General features: G+C 48.6%; 2 protein-coding genes across 2 annotated transcripts in view; both read left to right on the plus strand.

Moving 5' to 3' along the window:
• Nucleotides 1-25,689, plus strand: part of LOC138645683 (uncharacterized) — a 240,895-nt gene that overhangs the window by 154,078 nt on the left and 61,128 nt on the right. The gene's annotated exons all lie outside the window — the stretch shown is intronic.
• Nucleotides 3,510-25,689, plus strand: part of LOC138646055 (uncharacterized) — a 43,102-nt gene continuing 20,922 nt past the window's right edge. The window contains exons 1-2 of the mRNA XM_069735524.1: nucleotides 3,510-3,552; nucleotides 10,792-11,271. Of these exons, the coding sequence (XP_069591625.1) occupies nucleotides 10,905-11,271 (367 nt within the window). The 5' untranslated portion in view covers nucleotides 3,510-3,552; nucleotides 10,792-10,904. The remainder of the gene's footprint in view (nucleotides 3,553-10,791; nucleotides 11,272-25,689) is intronic.

The following is a 25,689-nucleotide window of genomic DNA, read 5'->3' on the forward strand; positions in this document are numbered from 1 at the left end:
CTGCCTCTGTACAAATCCCTAGTTAGACCGCACATGGAGTACTGTGTCCAGTTTTGGGCACCGGTGCTCAGGAAGGATATAATGGAACTAGAGAGAGTACAAAAGAGGGCAACAAAATTAATAAAGGGGATGGGAGAACTACAATACCCAGATAGATTAGCGAAATTAGGATTATTTAGTCTAGAAAAAAGACGACTGAGGGGCGATCTAATAACCATGTATAAGTATATAAGGGGACAATACAAATATCTTGCTGAGGATCTGTTTATACCAAGGAAGGTGACGGGCACAAGGGGGCATTCTTTGCGTCTGGAGGAGAGAAGGTTTTTCCACCAACTTAGAAGAGGATTCTTTACTGTTAGGGCAGTGAGAATCTGGAATTGCTTGCCTGAGGAGGTGGTGATGGCGAACTCAGTCGAGGGGTTCAAGAGAGGCCTGGATGTCTTCCTGGAGCAGAACAATATTGTATCATACAATTATTAGGTTCTGTAGAAGGACGTAGATCTGGGGATTTATTATGATGGAATATAGGCTGAACTGGATGGACAAATGTCTTTTTTCGGCCTTACTAACTATGTTACCATGTTACTATGTTCTCTGAGTCACAACTGATACACTGTGTAATTATAGACTCATGTGAATGGTCAGAATCACAGAAGACAGAACTGCATAGTGTGAACCAGCACATGCGACATCTCAGGGAACCACATTTTGTCCTTTTCCTGCAGCCGAGGGATTTTTTTGGTTGTGGATCAGAAAAAGAAGTTGGGGAAGTGATTTACGTAATGAAGGGGCCTTTATAGCTACAACATTGCGGCCTCTTTTCACAAAGCGTGCTAATGTCTGATCCTCAAAAAGTATCGGTTGATGTTTATTAAACAATTTTTTTTTATTTCTGAGAATTCTGCGCTGGATTGTAGCAAAATGACAGATTTCTTTTTAAAAAAAATAATTTTTTACTTTTGTTTTAGGACGCAATAGATCTGTTCATTTTTTGTCAGAAATTATTTTCTTACCCCGTCCAATACCCATTGGGGATAATACCGCTGTTTTCATCTTTCTGAGGTTGACATTATTTATTTTTCAACCACTGCGGGGTGTGAACAATCTCTGACAATCCTTGTGATCTCACCTACTGGTGTGGCCATAGTCACAGGCTGCGGTCGGCTGCTGGGAACATGCATGATGGAATTACCTGCAGACGGATTACGATGGACAGCAGTGGATACAATATCACCGGGAATCAAATCTAAGAACACCAAAGATTTATAGGAAACAGAAAATGAATTATCATTCACAAATGTGGCAGATCCTGGTGTGGCAGATCCATCCCCTGCCATATGAAGATCATCTACGAACCTACCATACCTGGATACATTGGAGATGTGAGGATTACTGTCTGAATACAAAAGACAATGTTCCCAATATGACACAGTCACATGTGCAAGAGAAGGTGAAAAACGAGCTCCATCAAAACTCCTTGGATTTGTAAATGGAAAATTCTGTCAAATACAAAATAATTATGATTTAATAAGAAAATGGTTCCATCTAATCTATATTGCTGCATTATGTCAGGATACAGCCTGAACATCTGTCAATGGAATCTCGATGCTTCCATATCTATGTGGCCTGATGTGGAGGTGCATAAAGAGTTAACATCGCAGCCCGTCTAGGTGTAATCTGGTGGCCATCTGGTGTGTGACAGCTGATCTAGAATATCCTTAGTGACATTAATGTATCCAGGTAGACGCTGTACAAAGGCTGCAAGGCTGAGTCCGAGCACTGTCCCCAGCGTTCAGTGCAGGACCCAATTCCATTATCGGTCGCAGTGGGGGGAAGGAGTCTTCATGCACCTTTGGTACAGCGCGCTTTGTAGGTGTTACAGGATTCAATGATACTAAATATTCACGCATTGTTTGTTACTAGGCCTAGTCTTACACCCTATGAATTTTTTAGTTGGATTAAACTTTAAGCGGGAATATGTGTTTTCATCAGACAAAAGCTTCAGAAGCTGCCTTATAAGTTTCAGTGTCCAAAACAACTCTCCTGCCGCCTTTGTCAGCCCTTTTCACTGTGATCTCTCATGATTAAATGCTTTGTCCAAACTTGGACTCAGATTTTGAGGTGAGGTATTTGTATTAATTTTTAGGCTTAAACAGTGTAATTCCCTCTCCCAAACCTCCTGAAACCGCTGCATACAATCAACCCTTGAGGTGACAGGATAGAAATAAGGATTTTTCATGATAATATTGTCCATCTTTGAAGAGGCATCTTCAGACGATTTTCCTCTTAATTCTTCCAAATTTAGTACAGCAATCTGTTCTGGAAAATCCAATCCTCGGTAAGGCTAGGTTCACATTTCGTTATGTGAACCCGTTTAACAGACTACGTTACACTGCGGCATAACGCGGTGAAACGTAGTCCGTTAACGCCGCCATTGATTGTAATGGCGAACACATCGCTAGCGCACGCCCACATTGGGCGTGCGCTAGCAATGTGCCGTCATTTAAGTGACGGACCGCAAACGCTGCTTGCAGCGTTCGCGGTCCGTTCCTCACTAGCGCAGATCGGGGATCTGCGCTAGCGGGATCGGCAAACGCGATCCCTTTTGGGACATTGCATTAGCGTAGTCCGTAGCGCTATGCGCTAAACGGACTGCCCTAACGCAATGTGACCCTAGCCTAAACGTTTTCACAAACATTTTTCTCCTGTTCAGAAACTTCATCTTCTTCACCTGCAAAATATTTTTTAACAGTAAGGTTTCTTATGAAGCGATTAATATCCATGATTGTTCCAAACAGGTCAAAAAATTTTTTCAGGTATAAAATGAAGGCCTCTTGACAGCAAAATAAGTTGTTAGTTTGAAAAAACACGGGAAGACAGATTCTGTACACTTGATGTTGCATCAGTTATTTCTTGTTCCTTGTGGTCATGCTGTGCGTTCCGCCTGTGTTTCCTCCCGCCCCGTCTTTAACGGTTTTTGCAACCTTTGTTATGGGAGAAGCAGTCAGTTATTTCTTGTTCCTTGTGGTCATGGTGTACGTTCCGCCTGTGTTTCCTCCCACCCAGTCTTTAACGGTTTTTGCAACCTTTGCTATGGGAGTAGCAGTATCGGTGCTTTCAGTTTCAGATTGAGTTGAAATTACCAAGATGTTAGATGCTGAGAAATGAACCAATAATGTTCTGGTTGCCTCTACTGATAAAGGCAAGGGGCGGCACAGGTGCAAACTACTGATAAAAACAGCCACCCCAGCACCAACCAAACATTGCAGGGGTTGGCTGCCTAGTAGAAAAATGCACATTTATATAACTCACATAGGACGTGTACTGTACTGTATGTGCTTATCATATGCATACATGTTTTGCACTATGTCTTTTTTTTTTTTTCTGCTAGGCAGCCAACCCCTGCAATGTCTGGCTGGTGCGGGGGTGGCTGTTTTTATCAGTATTTTGCACCTTTTCTGCCCCTAGCTGTTATCAGTGGAGGCCTGCTGCATCCTGCTAAGTGTGTATTTGACATCGGACAGGGTTTTGGGAAGGCCGTATCTCATGGTATGTATTTTTTCTCTACATCTACCTTCTGTTTCTTTATAGGAAGTAGGCAGCATATTATCTAGTAACAGTACATTCTTTATTTGGTGGTTTACTTTACTCACTCTGGGATCTTTTCTTTTCTCAGCACACTTTCCCTTTTGTAGATGATTCACACTCTGCCCTCTTTAGGAGAAATGTTAAGCACTGGACAGTCTGTCAGGCATCATAGTTCCGAGATGCCATTGTTTAGTCTGTGGTTAGAGCTATCTCAGCTCTCGCAGGAATCTTTAGGGACTGTGGGGTCAGGATCTCTAGTCTGTACATGACCGCGTATAGCCCATCTGGAACATTTTTTGCCCCCCCCACCCCCCAGACCAAATTCTGCCACCCCGTCTCATGCTACATATGCACAAAAACATGACACATTAAATTCTTTGGAAATTTTTTGGCCACAGCGGCCAGTTTATTAACAAACAACAGTTAAAACATTATAATCATACAGAATTATCTGAAAACCTGAGGGGGAGGGTTCTTGGAGCTAAAAGATCTGGCATCATATATATATGGGCAAAAACCAACACTTTTTTACCCTCAGCCGTGACAACCAGCTCGAGGGCACCATGTAACCCTTTTTCAGGGCAGACCAAAAACCCGAAAGCTCCCGAGGACAATCCCCGTCCAGAGCGCGTAACCACAAGCCAGATCCACCCCCATCCTTTTAATTGACCTTCATCCAATAAACATCACCAACTCCAAGAACCCCGCCCCCCCCGCCACACTTGCCACTGTGACAATGAGAACTCGTAAAATTAACAAAAACACCAACCTCACCTACTAACTAATCGCATTACATACCCTAAACAACAGCCCTACTCGATGCCCCTGAAAACAAAGGGAGGGTGGGTGGGCTTTCTCTGCTGCCTTCCTCCTCGTGACTGCACTTCTTCCCGCACTTTTTCCCCTAACCAATGATACCCAGCCCCCAGCTCCTCCCCCCCCCTTTTCCCCTCAGCCAATCCCTTTCACTAACTCAAACCTGATATGGGAAAAAACCCTCCCATGGCAACGCAGTCATGGGGGGCTTTCATCTAGCTCTGCCCATTCCAGCCCCCCCCCTTGACCGCGTATAGCCCATCTGGAACATTTTCCCCCACCCCCCCCCACCCCCCAGACCAAATTCTGCCACCCCGTCTCATGCTACATATGCACAAAAACATGACACATTAAATTCTTTGGAAATTTTTTGGCCACAGCGGCCAGTTTATTAACAAACAACAGTTAAAACATTATAATCATACAGAATTATCTGAAAACCTGAGGGGGAGGGTTCTTGGAGCTAAAAGATCTGGCATCATATATATATGGGCAAAAACCAACACTTTTTTACCCTCAGCCGTGACAACCATCTCGAGGGCACCATGTAACCCTTTTTCAGGGCAGACCAAAAACCCGAAAGCTCCCGAGGACAATCCCCGTCCAGAGCGCGTAACCACAAGCCAGATCCACCCCCATCCTTTTAATTGACCTTCCTCCAATAAACATCACCAACTCCAAGAACCCCGCCCCCCCGCCAACCACGAACAGCCCTGACCACCTCAGGCTCGTGAGTGCCCCACCACCGCCAACGCCCTTTCCACACCCTCCTGTATGGCAAGCGCCCACAAGTCAATACCGATATCGTTTAGGTGCACACCATCCTCTCTCCAGAAGTTACCGACCCCGGCCTCCAACTCAAAGTGCCTCACTGCAATTCCTCCATTCCTGGATACAAACTTCCCCACAGCCCTATTAAGTTTGATCCTGGCCCTATTAATGCCTGTCAAGGACCGAGCCAACCTCCACTGTTTCCTGGGCACAATGTCGGACCAAACCGTCGTAACTCCCGGATAAGAGACCCACAATCTCAAAAAATCGAAGCGGATGTCCCTGATCAGTTCCCTAACCGGCTTCGTACCCAAATCATTCCCCCCTATGTGCACCAGCAAGATATCGGGCGCTCTATCCAGACGAACCGCCCGGGAAAATTCGGGCAACACCCGGTTCCATAACATACCCCGGAACCCCAACCATCGAATCACTACCGTGTCGCGGCAAAAACCCAATTGTCTGCCGTCCGGTCTCGCGTCAGCCCGCGCCGCACCCCAATACACGAACGAATGTCTGAAAATCCATGTCAATAACGGGGGCCGACCTGAAAAACAGAACAATAATTAAATGAACCAGAAGGCTACATGGCCCCACACAGACTAATGCCGTATATAAGTCAAATAACGATTAGAACTCCAGCGCCCGATTCGTTTAATCACATCAGACCCTAAACCCAAACCATCCGCAACCGTTGCTGCCCCAATTCTAAAAGAATGAGACCCGTAGGACTGAGGATCCAGTCCCAACTCGACCAAAACCTTTTTCAAAACCGCCGAGAATTGAAAACGTGACAAGAAAGTCCCGTCCTGGTGGCAAAGTAACGGGCCCGACCTAACCGACCACAAACCCCAGTATTCCTCCAAACATCGCTGCGGACACATCAAACATCCATTTACCCTCCCTAAAGCCACCCGCTTACCCTTTCCGAACCTGTCAGTCTTCGACCTCCGAATCAAAAAAGAAATACCTCCCACCCAAAAATCAACATCCTCTGCTGACAAACCTCCCGCCTTAACCTTGTTAGGGGACACCAGCTCACCCAATCTCAAAGCCCCCAAAAAACGCCCAAGAATATGCCAACCTAAACAAGGCAGCTTCGAACTGAGAACCACAAATTCTCCCAACTGTGTCTCCTAACCTAACTAACAAACTAAACGAAATGGGTCTACGCTTGTCAACACTAGTATTCCCGCTACGAAAACCCCGCAGGGCCTGAACTACGAGAAAATTCTTGGTAACATCGACCGACCCCTGCAGCTTGAAACCAAAGGCCAAACCCGCCATAAATTTATTCAACTTCGATACCGACCAATTCCACTCAGCTGCCTTGCCCACCAAAAACAATACCGCCATTGTCCTATCACTGTCAGATTCAGCCACTCCCCATTGACCAGACCAACTCTCCCAGATTTCCCAAGCCGATTTGTAAGCCAGCCACGTCGACCTCGAGACCGAGGATTGAATCAACCTTCCTCCTCGTCCGCAACAACTTTCCACAAACGTGAAGGGCATACCACTCCTAAGGCGTCCGCATCTGGGGCCAACTCCCGGAAACGTTCCAACTGTGAACGAGACAAAGCATCTGCTATAGAATTTTGTACCCCCGGTACATGTACTGCAGAAATGTATGCATTTAACTCCAAGCAGCGCAACACAAGTTCCCTAACCAGCCTAATCACCGGGGGGGAGGAAGAGGTTAAACTATTGATAATAGCAACCACACTTAAATTATCGCAATGAAACCTGACCTTCCGATTTTGAAAAATGTCACCCCAAATCGCAACCGACACCACAATTGGGAACAGTTCTAAGAGTGCAAGATTCTTAGTTAGACCCTGCTTCCGCCATACTTCTGGCCACACCTCCGCACTCCATCGACCTCCACAATACGCGCCGTATCCAACCAAACCGGCCGCATCCGTGTAAATTTCACAGTCAAAATCATCCACGGCTTCCAACTGAATCAAGGAGCGACCATTATAATTTGACAAAAAACGCTGCCAAACGACCAAATCTTCCCTATGCTCCTTGGTTAAATGAACAAAATGATGTGCTGCACTAACTCCGGCCGTTGCCAACGACAACCTACGGCAAAAGATTCGACCAATGGGCATAATCCGGCACGCGAAATTCAAACGCCCCAAAAGGGACTGCAATTCTTTCAAAGTCACCTTACGCAAATGACCAATCCTGTGTACCTCTTGTACCAGCAACAAAAGTTTGTCCTCGGGTAACCTACATTCCATCTTCTCTGAATCGATAAGGATACCCAAAAAACTCAGAACCTTACAGGGTCCCTCCGTCTTCTCCTTCGCCAACGGTACTCCAAACAACCCGGCCATCCACTCCATAGTAGCCAACAAATTCCTGCATACGGCGGAATCAGGGGGGCCAATAAACAAAAAAATCATCCAAATAGTGGATAGCGGAAGCAACCCCGGACACATCCCTGATAACCTATTCCTGAAACGTGCTAAACATCTCAAACAGTGAACAAGAAATCGAACATCCCATAGGCAAACATCTGTCCAGATAAAAACCACCTTTCCAACAACAACCCAACAAAGGAATGCTATCCGGGTGCACCGGGAGCAACCGAAAAGCCGATTCAATATCTGTCTTGGCCAGTAAAGCCCCCTCGCCATACCGCCGTACCCATTGCACTGCCGTATCAAACGAGGTGTACACCACTGAACATAACTCCCCATTTATGCCATCATTAACTGACCTCCCCTTTGGATACGACAAATGTTGGATCAACCGAAACTTGTTCGGCTCCTTCTTGGGCACCACCCCCAAAGGTGAAAGGACCATGCCTTCAATGAGCAATGAACTGAATGGCCCAGCCATCCTACCCAGTTCCACCTCCTTCGCCAACTTACTGCTGACTACCTCAGCATGCAAATCCGCTGACCTCAAATTCTTAGTAGTAAAGGGAATCGCGTGATTAGGTGCCGGGATCCGAAAACCCTCAGAAAAACCCCGTAAAAGAATTCTCGCCTTATCTTGATCAGGGTATCTATTTAGATAAGGGACCATCCCTTGAAGCCTCACCGGTGTCTCCCCCTTGGCTACCACCCATTCCTGGCTTACCCTTGGCTTTTTTTAAACATTTGGATGCTCCATGGGATCTCCCGTTGCAATGGGAACAAACGTGCTTAAATTTGCAGGAGTTCCCGTACTTACATTGGCCATCATTGAACTGCCAACAAGTACCGGACTTCTCTTTCCCGCCCTGTGCCCCCTGGCCTCCGCTGGCATGTCCTGATTGCTGAGTGCTGTTGCCACCGCTACCCTGAAAGGACTGCCCATATCTCACCGGAGCCATGACTTTCAACCAAAGCCCGATATCCTTTTGGTCCCATTTGATTTCGGGCCTGACTGCCTTCCTCTGACGGAACTGCTCGTCATAACGGAGCCACGCTTGCCCCCCATAAGTCCGATATGCCTCACCTATCGAGTCAAAGTAACAAAACAGGCCCGAACAGTTATCTGGAAATTTCTCACCTATGACACTAGCCAGTATCGCAAAAGCCTGCTGCCAATTAACGAAGGTCTGCGGAATCAACCGCCACCTTCGCTTCTCCTCCTCCTCTTTTTTGCTGTCCTCCTTCTTACTCTTGTCCAAATTAAATTTTTCCAAAGGGAGTAGCTAGAAAATCTCCACATACTCATCCTTCCAAATCCTCTCCTTCACTTCCTTCTTTAAATGCGCCCCCAGCGGGCCCTCAAAGCAGACGTATACCTCCCCCTTAGCCCTGTCGTCCAATTTTACTTTATCCCCTTTATCCTTCTCAGTCTGCACCGACACCGATACACCGGTAGACGATGCCTGTGCTGACCCCCCAGAACTAGTCGCATCACTAGCCAACCGCGATCCCGCCCTCACACCCTGTAACCAGGCTCCCAGGGGGGACCCCCCATCCCCCTCCGCAACTCCCCCTTCCAGACTTTTCAAAAAATGTGACACCCCAGCCAAAATATCACTAATTCCCGACATCCCAGAGCCCCCTACCCCCGCTATAGTGCTATTATCGGATGCCGTACCTCCGATACCCCCAACCCTCCCTAAACTACCACCTAACTGAGACAGACTAGACGTGGACGTATACTCACGGGGCTGCGCGGGTGCTGTGTCCCCGCCAGCCGGACATCCAGACTCCTGCCGAGTTCCGTCCTCCGATTGTTCGCTCCCCGACTCGCTCCTGGTGTCGTAGCCCTGCCGCTCCAGGCCCGCGCCCCTGGCCTCCTCGTCACCAGGGGGGAACGGAGCGGGGGATATTTGGCGCTCCCTAGACCGTCTGCCGGACCTGGATCTGGCGTCAGCCGCCGTCGCTTGCAGCCTGCTGCCTCTTCCTGTGCCACTGGTGTCCCCAGCCTGGGAGTCCTGAGGCTGCCTGCCCTGCAGCCTGCTCTGCCGGCCTCTCCGCGTGTCGGGCGCCCGCCCTCCTATATCTCCGTGGGCACCTGGATCCACCGCAACCGCTCCGCTTCCTCCTGCAGCCGTCCCAGCTGCCTGGTGCCTCTGCTCCACTGCTGCCCGAGCCGTGCGAACCGGCGCCACGCCGCTCTGTACTCTCGCCGGCTGCCCCGAACTCCGGCGCGCAGGCGCAGGCCTCACTTCCGGTGCAGCCTGTAGTACAGGGGAAGCGCGCCCAGCCGCCGCGCTCCTGGTCTCCATAGTGCGGCGCCGCGCTGCGCCGGCAGGTCGGGGGCCAGGATTCCTGCCGGAGGCGGCGCCGGGCGAAGCAGCCGCGCCAGGGCACCGAGCCTCCGCAGGGTCCCGAGTGGGGCTCCGCGGCCTCCTCCTGCCGCGCGTACCCATCTCCGGCGACAGGCGCTCCGGGGGCCTGGTCCTCCTCATCCTGGTGCCACTCGGCTCCGCGGTCCCCAGCAAGGTGGCCAGCTGCTCCTGCAGCCATCCGTCCCTGCGCGATCTCGCCATCTCCCGAAGCCGGTCCATCATACCGTCCACGGAATCCATCTTCTCCAGGTAACGGATTGCAGTGAGTAGAGGGGGTCTTTCTCTGCTGCCTTCCTCCTCGTGACTGCACTTCTTCCCGCACTTTTTCCCCTAACCAATGATACCCAGCCCCCAGCTCCTCCCCCCCCTTTTCCCCTCAGCCAATCCCTTTTACTAACTCAAACCTGATATGGGAAAAAACCCTCCCATGGCAACGCAGTCATGGGGGGCTTTCATCTAGCTCTGCCCATTCCAGCCCCCCCCTGGAACCGACATAGTTATTTACAGTTTTTAGTGTGTTACCTATTTTCCCAAGTGAGTTGCTACTCTAGTATAATAGATCTGCTGCAAGAAAATTAATTAGCTAACTTGAAAAAGATAGCACGCACTTTCCGAGGCCAAGGTAGACTAGCAGGGTCCTGTGCTCTCTGACTATATGGAGACATGACCAGCACAGTACTGTCCTGATTATTTACACAGTATGTGTAATGTGATTGATATAAGCTGACATAGACCAATATAAGTATCAGCACATCTCTGGGACCCCCCAGCTATATGATGTTGGATGTCTACCTTTGTTTTTTTAGTAACAAGTTATGTTAAAAAAAAGGATCTTCTATGCTTCAACATCCTGTTTTATTTCTCAGAAATCCACTTCCTGTGGGTGGACGTATTCAAAGATACAAATGTAAGACATTTTATATCACTGATACCAGACATACGAAGGGAAGAGAAGAAGGAATACCGAAGTCCATGAGAGATGGATCCCAAAAAGCTAAAAAAACGCATCCTCAGCTTCAGCCTGAATCGTGGGAATCGGTTTACCCGGATGTTCGTTGGTTACAAAAGTCGGGGTAATCAGGGATACTCCCGGGTTCTCCTGCAGCTCTTCGGTTACACCGGTCACGGGAAATCCTCCTTCATCAACTCCTGTAAGTACGTGCTGGATGACGGAGAGGAATTCATAGAGTATGCTATGGCGGGGGGTGAAGAAGAAGAAGAATGTAGAGGAGCCATGACCAAAGCGAGAGTAGCCTTCGACCTCACCAGGAACATCACCCTAGTGGACAACAGAGGGTGCTTAACTATGGGCAGCTTCCAGAAAGCGGAGATCTACGCCCAACTCGGTGAGTGAGAGCTTCATCTATTACATTGTAGTGTAAACATCTCCCAGTTTTTCAATTCAGCACAATGAATTAAACGCAAAACTTCTTTGTGACTCCATTAAAATAGGAGTAAAGGCATAGGAAAATAACTGACGGGTTTCAAGCCTCATTCTTAATTATAGATAAAGTAAAACCACACAGACTCTACTAGTTAGATGACTTCACATATTGATAACACCTAAAAGGCAAACGGTTAACCCCAGAATGGGATGTCATGGACAAACATATATCAGCAAAAAGGCAATGGAATTTACCAGGCAAGGTCGGAAAGAAAAATGCCCAAACAGGAGACAGCAGCCCCCATTACTAGAGGAGGCAACACGTGCAAAATACTGATGACCAACTGCTCACAGCCTACCAATCCATGGCGGGGGAAGATGAAGCTTGCTATAGGGCGCTGGTCACACACATGTATAGGACAATGCCCAGCTAACAGACCTTTTCTTTTCCCTCGGCTGGTAAATACCGTACCCTTTTAACTATTATTATTATTATTATTATTATTATTTATTTATATAGCACCATTGATTCCATGGTGCTGTACATGAGAAGGGGTTACATACAAGTTACAAATATCACATACAGTAAACAAACTAACAATGACGGACTGATACAGAGGGGCGAGGACCCTGCCCTTGCGGGCTTACATTCTACAGGATGGTGGGGAAGGAGACAGTAGGTTGAGGGTTGCAGGAGCTCCGGTGTTGGTGAGGCGGTAGCTCCGGTGTTGGTGAGGCGGTAGCTCCGGTGTTGGTGAGGCGGTAGCTTCGTTGGTGATGAGGCAGCAGCGGTGTCAGTGCAGGCTGTAGGCTTTCCTGAAGAGATGAGTTTTCAGGTTCCGTCTGAAGGATCCGACTGTGGTTGATAGTCGGACGTGTTGGGGCAGAGAGTTCCAGAGGATGGGGGATATTCGGGAGAAGTCTTGGCGGCGATTGGATGAGGAGCGAATAAGTGTGGAGGAGAGAAGGAGGTCTTGGGAGGACCGGAGGTCACGTGAGGGAAGATATCGAGAGATTATTTCAGAGATATATGGAGGAGACAGGTTGTGGATGGCTTTGTAGGTCAGTATTAGCAATTTGAACTGGATACGCTGAGGGAATGGGAACCAGTGAAGAGATTTGCAGAGGGGGGAAGCGGAGGAGTAGCGAGGAGAGAGATGGATTAGTCGGGCAGCAGAGTTAAGGATGGACTGGAGAGGTGCAAGGGTGTTAGCAGGGAGGCCACAGAAAAGGATGTTGCAGTAGTCAAGGCGGGAAATGATGAGGGCGTGCACAAGCATTTTAGTAGATTGGGGGTTGAGGAAAGGACGGATCCTGGAGATATTTTTGAGCTGGAGGCGACAGGAGGTGGAAAGAGCTTGGATGTGTGGTTTGAAGGACAGGGCAGAGTCGAAGGTTACTCCGAGGCAGCGGACTTCGGGTACAGGGGAAAGCATGATGTCATTGACTGCGATAGATAGGTCAAGTAAGGAAGATTTGTGGGATGGAGGAAAGATGATGAGTTCAGATTTGTCCACATTGAGTTTGAGGAAGCGAGAGGAGAAGAAGGAGGATATGGCTGATAGGCACTCTGGGATTCTGGACAGCAGAGCGGTGACGTCTGGACCAGAGAGGTAGATCTGAGTGTCGTCAGCATAGAGGTGGTACTGGAATCCATGGGACTTTATGAGTTGTCCCAAGCCAAGTGTATAGATTGAGAAGAGTAGGGGTCCTAGAACAGAGCCTTGGGGGACTCCAACAGAGAGAGGGTGGGATGAGGAGGTAGTATGGGAGTGGGAAACGCTGAATGTGCGATCCAGGATAGGGCGAGGTCTTTGATGCCAAAGGAGGAGAGGATCTGCAGTAGGAGGCAGTGGTTAACTGTGTTGAAAGCAGAGGACAGGTCTAGAAGGAGGAGTACAGAGTATTGTCCAGTAGCTTTGGCGGTAAGTAGGTCGTTAGTGATTTTGGTCAGGGCTGTCTCAGTTGAGTGGTGGGGGCGGAAACCAGATTGTAGATTACATTACAACTATGTCCATAATTGAATTTTTGGGGAATTCTTAAAGTTCCTTTTATTTTATGGCTGTCCTTTTTATTTAACATACATACTGTATATTCCATAGACAAAAATGTAAAGAAAAATTAAAGCATATTCATTATATAAAAATGATTTGTAATGTGGCTACAATCCAGTTACTGAATACTTAGTGGACTTTTAATGGCATTATTTAAAGGGACACTGTCACCTGAATTTGGAGGCAACAATCTTCAGCCATGGAGGCGGGGTTTTTGTGTTTTTGATTCACCCTTTCCTTACCCGCTGGCTGCATGCTGGCTGCAATATTGGATTGAAGTTCATTCTCTGTCCTCCATAGTACACGCCTGCGTAAGGCAAGTTTGCCTGGTGCAGGCATGTACTACGGAGGACAGAGACTGAACTTCAATCCAATATTGCAGCCAGCATGCAGCCAGCGAGTAAGGAAAGGGTGAATCAAACACCCGAAAACCCCGCCTCCATGGATGAAGATTGTTCCCTCCAAATTCAGGTGACAGTGTCCCTTTAAAGGGAGCTTGTCATGTCAAAAAGACGCTATTATCCTGCTGATATGGGGTTAATCTCCATGTTAATTGCATTTGAAGCCATGAAAATGAATTTTATTTCTCCCTGCAGCCTCAGGCTTTCAGTCATACAGGCATGGTTGGCGTGGCAAATATTCTCATTACATAGTGAGCAGCTGATGGACTGACTGACAGCCGGCTTCATGCTGATAGCTGCTGAGCTGGCTGTCAGTCAGTGCCGAGGTTCCATAAGCTGCTCACTATGTAATGAGCGATTTCTGCCTTTGTAGACCATGTATCTGTAATGACCAGAGGTCCGAATAAGATCCAGTGAGTCACAAACCAAGACCAAGGCAGAAATCTCCAACGGTATTTACTCAAAGGCAAATTAATCAAGGTAATATGGAGAATATTAAGGCAGATGCACCCCAAAGATACACTAATTCAGCAGCAGCTGAAATCACTGTGCCACTCCAAGGTCTCCTGAGAACTGTGTACTACAACAGACTAGTAAGAAATTTACCTAACAGACAACTAAAAACAGGAACAAGTGTAAATTGAATGTAGTGTTATTAAGGGAGCCCCTGGAATGGCACATTGAGTATAACTTACACAACTCTAATATAAGATACACCTCTAAAGTAACAACTTAACACTCTGAGCAGAGATACCCGGGTATCTATAACTATGGTACCGTATCCTGAGATGGATTTCCTCTCAGGCAGGAATCCGCACAGGCTGCAGCCAGTTCATATCTTCAGCGCCAATAAGTTACAGCAAGCTCCTCTTGTCTTGTCGGCCGATGCCGAGCCCAAACGCCGGGGACTTAGTTAGTGGTCTCACGATGTAGTCTCTGCTTCTGTAGCTCCTAGGAATGCTTCCACGACAATCCGTCCGTCTCTGTATCAGCAGTCTGTCCAGACTTGTTTCTCCACTCAATGCACAGGGAATCCACAGACTTCCAAATTCGTACTGGGTTCTTAGCAAAGTCTCCGTCTTTTCTTAGATAAAGGGTTAGCTCCTCTCCAGGAAACGTTAGCCACACAAGTCTCTCACAGAGTTAAACAAAAGGTTAGCTCTCAAAAGCTTCTTTTCCTCCAAAAACACTTGCAGTAAATCCACACAGTCTCTTTTTAAGATCTCACAGCAGCCTCTCCTTTTCTTCCCGCCTTTTCTCTCTCAGCTCTCACTTCCTACTTTCACTTTACACTCGAGACACTAGACCCCACCCCGCAGCACACATTGTCTCTGGGAGGTCTGTCCTCTGCTGCAACAGGCAAAAACCACAGGGTCCTAGTGCCCTCTCAGTGGGACTACAGTTCACCCTCTTACATGCCACCCCACTAGAGGTTGGCGTCCTCGACATACCTTCCCACTCAAATTCATCTTGAGCATATCGCTGAGGCGGTATTCCTGCCGTAGATTGTGTAGTTCTCCTGAGTCCTACATCAACAGGTGCGACCTTAGAGGGAGCTAAAGTCTCTTCCGTGGTCGTGTTAGTGGGCGCAAGTGGAGTTGTCTCCTCCTGCGGCTCGATGTCCTGTGATACAGCGTCAGGACCAAGCAGTTGACCTGATGCACTCTCCTCAACAACATCCTCCATATCCCCAACATTCTCATCACCCGAGGCCAGATCGGTCACAGGGGGCAAATAAGCAGGCGCAGGAGTAAGCACACCATCAAACTCAAGATCATTCAGAGCTTCCGCCCCTTGGAACATGGCCTCTGGCTCTAGGGGGGTAGGCGCCGAATCTTCAAACCAGCACCGTTGTAACATGTTACGATGCAAATTACGGGTTGGCCCCCCTGTCCCCACCGGTTCGACCTCGTACACTGGAATCTCAGGGTTCACCTGTTTTTTTATCAGATACGGTATCGCCTCCCATCGGTCACTCAGCTTTCCTGACCGTCGTTTTGTCCTCACCAACACTCTGTCCCCCGGAGAGAACAGCTCTGTTTGTACAGGTCGCGTGTCCTTATGGACCACCTGTCGAAGGCGGTCGCCCACCACCTGATGCACCACCCTCAACCGCCGCCGATGCTCTCGTACCCACTTGGATGCAGTCCGAAGGGGGGCGGAGGAGGGATCTGGCATGTTCAAATCCTCAATGTCTCGGCCAGGTCTACCAAACATCAACATGTGTGGTGAGTAACCAGTAGTACTGTGCACCCTGTTATTGTAAGCCCACATCAATTCGGGGAGATACTCAGGCCAGCATGTCTGTTGCTGACTCTCTAAGGACCTCAACATTTGCAACAGGGTCCGATTAAAACGCTCACACGCCCCGTTACCCTGAGGGTGGTAAGGCGTTGTTCTTGACTGCTCGATACCATAGAGCTGGTGCAACTCTTTCATCAGCGTCCCCTGAAAGCAGGCCCCTTGATCTGAATGTATTCTCTGCGGACACCCGAACACTTGGAAGAAATGTCGGCACACTGCCTCAGCCGCCGACTTGGCCGTCTGATCTCTTGTCGGCACCGCTACAGCATACTTGGTAAAGTGATCTGTCATCACCAGGCAATAGGAGTACCCTGACGTAGAGTACCCTATCAACACGTAGTCAATCATGAGTAGCTCCAGTGGAGCTGAAGTCTTAATAGACTGTGTGGGAGCCCGCTGCTCAGGGCTTTTGTTGAGCCCACAAATTCGGCACTGCCGACACGCGTCGGCCACCATCCCTCCCAACTCAGGGCAGTAGAGGACTCGCTGCAACCACTAAAGTGTCTTTTCACTTCCAAAATGGGCCCCCTTCTCATGCGCCTCACGAGCGACCACTGGCCCCATCCCCACAGGAATTATCAGTTGGTACCGATGCTGCAGCTCCGATGGCAGGTACACCTTACGATACAAAAGACCTTGCTCCACACACAATTTATCCCATTGTCGAAGGAGTTTCATTCCTTCCATGGACAACTGAGCCTTGTCCTCTGCACTGGGCCAGGCCTTGTTTTGTACCCAACGGCGCACAAGTGCAATGTCCGGACACTCATCCTGGACTCTTGTCCAATCTGAGGGTGTTTTACCCAGGACACAGGGCATCCCGGTGGCCACCCCACTTGAGTGTACCACACTTTGGAAGATAGGTATCTGCCCCAAAGCTGGAGTTTCAGTATCCTCAAGTTGTTCGTCAACATCTTCCCCGGATGACCCAAGGGGCACCCTTGACAATGCATCTGCATTGCCGTTCTCTCGACCAGAGCGAAATTTAATGCGGTAATTGAACTTGGCCAGTCTGGCGACCCACCGCTGCTCCAATGCCCCCAGTTTTGCATTCTCTAAGTGAGCTAGCGGGTTGTTATCTGTCATGACTAGCACCTCAGCTCCTGTTAGATACTCGGCGAAGCGTTCTGTCATTGCCCACACCAGGGCCAGCAATTCCAGCCGGAATGAGCTGTAGTTAGCCGGATTTCGCTCGGAGTCTCTTAAAGATCTGCTGCCATAAGAAATCACTCGTTCTCGGCCGTCCTGCACCTGTGCTAGTACTGCCCCCAACCCATGAAGACTACCATCGGTATACAACAAAAAAGGGGTGTCAAACCGGGCGTAGGCCAGCAATGGGGCACTCGTTAGGGCGGTTTTCACTCCATCAAATGCCTTTTTCTGTATGGGCCCCCATGGAATGGGGCGATTTCGAGGACCCAGCGCTGTCCCCAGTTTGAGGACCCAGTTTCTTCCCCTATTAGAAGAAACACAGACCTCTCTTGCCTCCAGAGAAACACCCCACAGAAATAGCAGCCCCCACATATAATGACGGTGAAATGAGAGGAAAGCACATACGCAGTATGAAAACAGTTTCAGCAAAATGAGGCCCGCTAAAGCTAGATAGCAGAGGATACAAAAGTGATCTGCGCGGTCAGCGAAAAACCCTTCAAAAAACCATCCTGAAATTACTTGAACTCATGTGCCAACTCATGGCACATGAGGAGCAATTTCAGCCCACTAGAGCAACCAGCAGCAAAGAAACAAATATCTGCAGGCTGGACTAAAAACCAAATAAAGCAAAACACCAAAACAGGAAAATCCAAACTTAGCTTGACCAGAAGGTTCTAGGAGCAGGGAGCAGAGGTAACAAGACACACTGGATACATTGATAACCGGCGAGGAAATGCCAGCAAAGCCAGGTTAAATAGGAAACTCCCATATCCTGATGGAACAGGTGGAACCCAGAGACCCAGGAAAGACAAGTCACCCAGTACCATCAGTAACCACCAGAGGGAGCCCAAAAACAGAACTCACAACAGTACCCCCCCCTTGAGGAGGGGTCACCGAACCCTCACGAGAACCACCAGGGCGACCAGGATGAGCCCTATGAAAAGCGCGAACCAAATCATCAGCATGAACATCCGAGGCAACCACCCAAGAATTATCCTCCTGACCATAACCCTTCCACTTGACCAAATACTGGAGTTTCCGTCTGGAAACACGAGAATCCAAGATCTTCTCCACAACATACTCCAATTCTCCCTCCACCAGCACTGGAGCAGGAGGCTCAAGCGAAGGAACAACAGGTACCTCATACTTCCGCAACAACGACCGATGGAACACATTATGAATAGCAAACGATGCCGGGAGATCCAAACGAAACGACACAGGGTTAAGAATTTCCAAGATCCTATAGGGACCGATGAACCGAGGCTTGAACTTAGGAGAAGAGACCTTCATAGGAACAAAACGAGAAGACAACCACACCAAGTCCCCAACAAGAAGTCGAGGACCCACGCGGCGACGGCGATTAGCAAACTGCTGAGCCTTCTCCTGGGACAACTTCAAATTGTCCACCACATGACTCCAAATCCGATGCAACCTATCCACCACCATGTCCACTCCAGGACAATCAGAAGGTTCCACCTGACCAGAGGAAAAACGAGGATGAAACCCCGAATTACAAAAGAAAGGAGAAACCAAGGTAGCAGAACTAGCCCGATTATTAAGGGCAAACTCGGCCAGCGGCAAAAAGGTAACCCAGTCATCCTGATCAGCAGAAACAAAACACCTTAAATAAGTTTCCAAGGTCTGATTAGTTCGTTCCATCTGGCCATTCGTCTGAGGATGGAATGCAGACGAAAAGGATAAATCAATGCCCATCTTAGCACAGAACGTCCGCCAAAATCTAGACACAAACTGGGATCCCCTGTCAGAAACGATGTTCTCAGGAATCCCATGCAAACGAACCACATTCTGAAAAAACAGAGGGACCAACTCAGAGGAGGAAGGCAACTTAGGCAAGGGTACCAGATGAACCATTTTAGAAAAGCGATCACACACAACCCAGATGACGGACATTTTTTGAGAGACAGGGAGATCCGAAATAAAGTCCATGGAAATGTGCGTCCAAGGCCTCTTCGGGATAGGCAAAGGTGACAACAATCCACTGGCCCGAGAACAGCAAGGCTTAGCCCGAGCACAAACCTCACAAGATTGCACAAAAGAACGCACATCCCTCGACAAGGAAGGCCACCAAAAAGACCTGGCCACCAAGTCTCTAGTACCAAATATTCCAGGATGACCTGCCAACGCAGAAGAATGGACCTCGGAGATGACTCTACTGGTCCAATTATCCGGAACAAACAGTCTCTCAGGCGGACAACGATCAGGTTTACCCGCCTGAAACTCCTGCAAAGCACGTCGCAAGTCTGGGGAGACAGCAGACAAAATCACCCCATCCCTAAGGATACCAGAGGGCTCAGAATTTCCAAGAGAGTCAGGCACAAAACTCCTAGAAAGAGCATCCGCCTTCACATTCTTTGAACCTGGCAGGTATGAAACCACAAAATTGAAACGAGAGAAAAACAGTGACCAACGAGCCTGTCTAGGATTCAGACGCCTGGCAGACTCAAGGTAAATCAAATTCTTGTGATCAGTCAAGACCACCACACGATGTCTAGCACCCTCTAGCCAATGACGCCACTCCTCAAATGCCCACTTCATGGCCAAAAGCTCCCGATTACCAACATCATAATTCCGCTCAGCCGGCGAAAACTTTCTAGAAAAAAACGCGCATGGCTTCATCACTGAGCCATCGGAGCTTCTCTGTGACAAAACCGCCCCCGCTCCAATCTCGGAAGCATCAACCTCAACCTGAAAAGGGAGCGAAACATCTGGCTGACGCAACACAGGAGCAGAAGAAAACCGGCGCTTAAGTTCCCGAAAGGCCTCCACAGCCGCAGGAGACCAATTAGCAACATCAGCACCCTTCTTAGTCAAATCCGTCAAAGGCTTAACAACACTAGAAAAATTAGTTATAAAACGACGATAGAAATTAGCAAAGCCCAAGAACTTCTGTAGACTCTTAAGAGATGTAGGCTGCGTCCAGTCACAAATAGCCTGAACCTTGACGGGATCCATCTCAATAGTAGAAGGGGAAAAAATATACCCCAAGAAAGAAATCTTCTGGACTCCAAAGAGACACTTTGAGCCTTTTACAAACAAGGAATTGGCCCGCAGGACCTGAAACACCTTCCTGACCTGCTAAACATGAGACTCCCAGTCATCAGAAAAAAACAAAATATCATCCAAATACACAATCATAAATTTATCCAGATATTCACGGAAAATATCGTGCATAAAGGACTGGAAGACTGAAGGAGCATTAGAAAGTCCAAAAGGCATTACCAAATACTCAAAATGGCCCTCAGGCGTATTAAATGCGGTTTTCCACTCATCACCTTGCTTTATTCGTATAAGATTATACGCACCCCGAAGATCAATCTTAGTGAACCATTTAGCCCCCTTAATGCGAGCAAACAAATCAGTCAACAATGGCAAAGGATACTGATATTTTACGGTAATCTTATTCAAAAGACGATAATCTATACAAGGCCTCAAGGAACCATCTTTTTTGGCCACGAAAAAAAAACATGCTCCCAAAGGGGACGAAGATGGACGGATATGTCCCTTTTCCAAGGACTCCTTAACATAATCCCGCATAGCAGCATGCTCAGGCACTGACAGATTGAACAAACGACCTTTAGGAAATTTACTGCCTGGAATTAAATTTATAGCACAATCGCAATCCCTATGAGGAGGAAGCGAACTGAGCTTAGGCTCCTCAAAAACATCCCGATAGTCAGACAAAAACACAGGAATCTCAGAAGGAGTAGATGAAGCGATAGAAATCGGAGGTGCATCATCATGAACCCCCTGACAACCCCAGCTTAACACAGACATTGATTTCCAGTCAAGGACTGGATTATGAGTTTGTAACCATGGCAGACCAAGCACTAGGACATCATGCAAATTATACAGTACCAGGAAGCGAATCACCTCCTTATGAACAGGAGTCATACGCATGGTCACTTGTGTCCAGTACTGAGGTTTATTCATAGCCAAAGGTGTAGAGTCAATTCCCTTCAAAGGAATAGGGACTTCCAGAGGCTCCAGACTAAACCCACAGCGATTGGCAAATGACCAATCCATAAGACTCAGGGCAGCGCCTGAATCCACATAGGCATCGACGGAAATGGATGATAATGAACAAATCAGAGTCACAGACAGAATGAACTTAGACTGTAAAGTACCAATGGCAACAGACTTATCAACCTTTTTTGTGCGTTTAGAGCATGCTGATATAACATGAGCTGAATCACCACAATAAAAGCACAACCTTTTTTTCCGCCTATAATTTTGCCATTCACTTCTGGACTGAATTCTATCACATTGCATTATCTCAGGTGACGGTTCAGACGACACCGCCAAATGATGCACAGGTTTGCGCTCCCGTAAACGCCGATCAATCTGAATAGCCATAGTCATAGACTCATTCAGACCAGTAGGCGCAGGGAACCCCACCATAACATCTTTAATGGCCTCAGAAAGGCCATCTCTGAACTTTGCAGCCAGGGCGCACTCATTCCACTGAGTAAGCACCGACCACTTCCGACATTTTTGACAATAAATTTCTGCTTCATCTTGCCCCTGAGAGAGGGCCAACAAAGCTTTTTCAGCCTGAATCTCTTGGTTAGGTTCCTCATAGAGCAAACCCAATGCCAGAAAAAACGCATCCGCATTAAGCAATGCAGGGTCCCCTGGTGCCAATGCAAATGCCCAATCCTGAGGGTCACCCCGCAGGAAAGATATAATTATCTTGACTTGCTGAGCAGGGTCTCCAGAGGAGCGAGATTTCAAAGAAAGAAACAACTTGCAATTGTTCCTAAAATTCAGAAAACGAGATCTATCTCCAGAAAAAAACTCTGGGACAGGAATTCTAGGTTCAGACATAGGAGCATGTACAACAAAATCCTGTATATTTTGAACCTTAGCGGCAAGATTATTCAGGCTGGAAGCCAAACTCTGGACGTCCATGATAAACAGCTGGGATCAGAGCCATTCAAAGATTAAGAGGAGGAGGAAGTAGCCAGGCTGCAATAAGGCTAGGCAGCAAACTCTGAGGGAAAGAGAAAAAAAAAACAAAAACTTCCTCAGACTACTTATCCTCCTACTTCAGCCAATACAATTAACACTTTGTTGGCCGGTTATACTGTCATGATCCCTATGGCAGGGGATCACTAAAGGACAAGCACAGATACAAACAAGCTCTAGGGCGATGGAACCTGAGCTGACCGCGACCCTGAACCTAACACACAAATAAAAGTAGCCGGGGAACGTGCCTACGATGATCCTAGACGTCTCGCTCCAGCCGAAGATCTAACTTCCCCTATTAGAAGAAACACAGACCTTTCTTGCCTCCAGAGAAACACCCCACAAAAATAGCAGCCCCCCACATATAATGACGGTGAAATGAGAGGAAAGCACATACGCAGTATGAAAACAGTTTCAGCAAAATGAGGCCCGCTAAAGCTAGATAGCAGAGGATACAAAAGTGATCTGCGCGGTCAGCGAAAAACCCTTCAAAAAACCATCCTGAAATTACTTGAACTCATGTGCCAACTCATGGCACATGAGGAGCAATTTCAGCCCACTAGAGCAACCAGCAGCAAAGAAACAAATATCTGCAGGCTGGACTAAAAACCAAATAAAGCAAAACACCAAAACAGGAAAATCCAAACTTAGCTTGACCAGAAGGTTCTAGGAGCAGGGAGCAGAGGTAACAAGACACACTGGATACATTGATAACCGGCGAGGAAATGCCAGCAAAGCCAGGTTAAATAGGAAACTCCCATATCCTGATGGAACAGGTGGAACCCAGAGACCCAGGAAAGACAAGTCACCCAGTACCATCAGTAACCACCAGAGGGAGCCCAAAAACAGAACTCACAACAGGCAGTACCCCGTCCGGGGTCACCAGATGCCCCAAATATTCAATCTGGTTTCGTAACAGTTGACATTTTTTTGGCTTTATTTTCAGGCCGTAGCTCTTGAGCCGCCGGAGAACTTGACGCAGCTTCTCCAGATGATCTTCAAATGAGGTTCCGAACACCACAATGTCGTCTAGATATATCAGGACTGATTCAAAATTTAGATCGCCCAAGCAATGTTCCATCAGGCGTTGGAAGGTTCCTGGGGCGGTAGCGAGGCCAAAGGGCATCCGGTTGAACTCAAAGAGCCCCATTGGCAAGACAAACGCCGTCTTGGCCCGATCTTTTTCAGCCATTGGGACCTGCCAGTACCCGCTTGCCAAATTCAACGTTGAGAAATACTTGGCCCGACCCAGGGCCGACAGGGATTCTTCAATACGGGGTAAAGGATATGCGTCCCGTACAGTGTGGGCATTCAATTTCCGATAGTCCACACAAAATCGGAGTGTCCCATCCTTCTTGCGGACCAAGACTACAGGGGCCGCCCAGGGACTCCGGCTCTCTCGGATCACTTGGTTGTCCAGCATACTGGCCACCATGCTCTTCACCTCTTGATAGAGCGCCGGAGGAATTTGACGATATCTTTCTCTAATGGGTGGAGTATCCCCCGTTGGAATCTCATGCTCAATCGTCTGGGTACACCCGAAGTCCTCTCCATGTCGGGAAAATGTCTCTTGATGTTCCCACAAAACTCTCTCCAAGTGCTCCAACTGCACAGGGGTCAGCTTCTCCCGATCCACTCCCATCTGCTCCATGATCACATGAACATTCCATTCCTCCGTAGGAGGTTCAGTCCGGCCTACCTCGACCGCGAATGTCCAGGATGACTGTTGGTCTGGTCGCAATTCGAACCCTGCATTTTCCGGCACCTTCTCTGCCGGCACGAACAGTTCAGCCAGTATGGTCCCAGCGGGAATTGCAACAGCTTCATCTAAAACATTGATGCATCGGACCGGCACTCGTCCATTCTTCACAATCGCCAAAGACCGGGCCACATGTACCTTGGCAAATGAGGAACCCTCTCGGGCGGGCTCAAGTAGCACTTCAAGCCCATTCAATCTCTGTGCAGCTCCCACAGGCAGCATTAAGAGTTCCTCTTGTCTGGGTCCCAGCAGGATCGGGGCCCTCGAAGTCACTCGGACCCGGCCCACCCGGCCACCTGGGACCGCACTTTTCAGCAAGTCGCAACTCAGCACTAGACGGTGTAGAATTCTCTGTGTGGGTTGGTGTCTTGTCGCACGGGCCCAGTATCGGGGTCCTTCACTGGCATACATCTGGTGATTCAAATCTCGCAGCACGTTCATTCCGAGTGTCACTTCCATCCCTCTTCTAGGGGGGTGATCCACCAGTACTACCCCTTTCTGCCCCAGCTCTTGACCAAACATTTTTAGTTGCATCCACACGATCCCTTTGACTGACAATTGACCATTATTTGCGGCGGTCAGTCGTATCACTCGGCCATCCTCTGGAATCACTAGTCGACTGAAGTATCTCTCATATACTTCTAGAGGCATTATAGTACATTCGGATCCCGTGTCAACCAAGCACCTCATCTTCCGCTCTTCAAACTCTGCTTCTATCACTGGACTACATGCAAACAAATCTTGTTCATTCCGTCGAGGGCTTTGTGTGGGTGGGGCCGCTGCTGCTTGCCCTCTCATGGCAGCGGCCGGAAGTTTAAAGCCGGCGACGGGGTTTCTGGGGCTGTAAGCGCCCGGCAGTAGCGCGAGATGTGTCCCTGGCGGCCACACTTCCAGCAGGTGATTGTTCCTCGTGGGCGAGGGCTTGACTCATTCTGATAGGACGACCTGGCCATTTGCGGGGTCACCGTTCCAGGGGGTGGGGCAGGAGGTTCCCGTGAGGGGATAGAGGCGGGATCAACTGTCAGTTGAGACAATTTCAGCTTCAACTCCTTCACCTCAGCACGCAAAGCTTGTACCACGCTTACAAGCCCCTCTCCCCCCGACCCTGATGACACACCTTCCTCCAGCTGGGCACTGTTCACTGACCCCTCGGGAACATAGGCCGATTTCTCTTCCCTTTCCACTGCAGCTCGGTAAATCTGCCAGAAAGATAACTCTGGTGCAACCCGGGCCATTTCCAACAGCTTGTCCCGGAGAAGTCTATGGGCTAAACCGGTGATGAATTAGTCCCGGAGCAAGCGGTCTACCTCCCGGAACGCCCCCATGGCCCCCGGATCTAGTCGCTGCATCTCATTCAACATCTCTTGTAAAATATTAGAGTACTGCATCAGGGATTCACACTCTCTCTGGGGACGATTAAAGAATAGGGACCGAAGCTGGGCCACACGCGCTCGGCCCCCCAAACTCCCCTCTAACAGTTCCAAAATCTTTTCTAATGTATCCCTCTCTGATTCTGGGCGCACCATCACCATACGCCTAATATCACCCTCCAGTGCATTTAATGCCAGCTCAGCGCGTAACGCGGGGGTCAAATTACACATGCGCAGAATACTCCGGATTCTTTCAGCCCAATCTTGCAACGCCATATTGCGCTCATCGTATTTCGGCATGTGCTGAAGTAAAGCTCCTACAGGCACATACCCTCCCGGAGTCGCAGCGGCTGC

The sequence above is a fragment of the Ranitomeya imitator genome, chromosome 7 (assembly GCF_032444005.1).
Source record: "Ranitomeya imitator isolate aRanImi1 chromosome 7, aRanImi1.pri, whole genome shotgun sequence".
In the NCBI taxonomy this organism is placed as follows: Eukaryota; Metazoa; Chordata; class Amphibia; order Anura; family Dendrobatidae; genus Ranitomeya; species Ranitomeya imitator.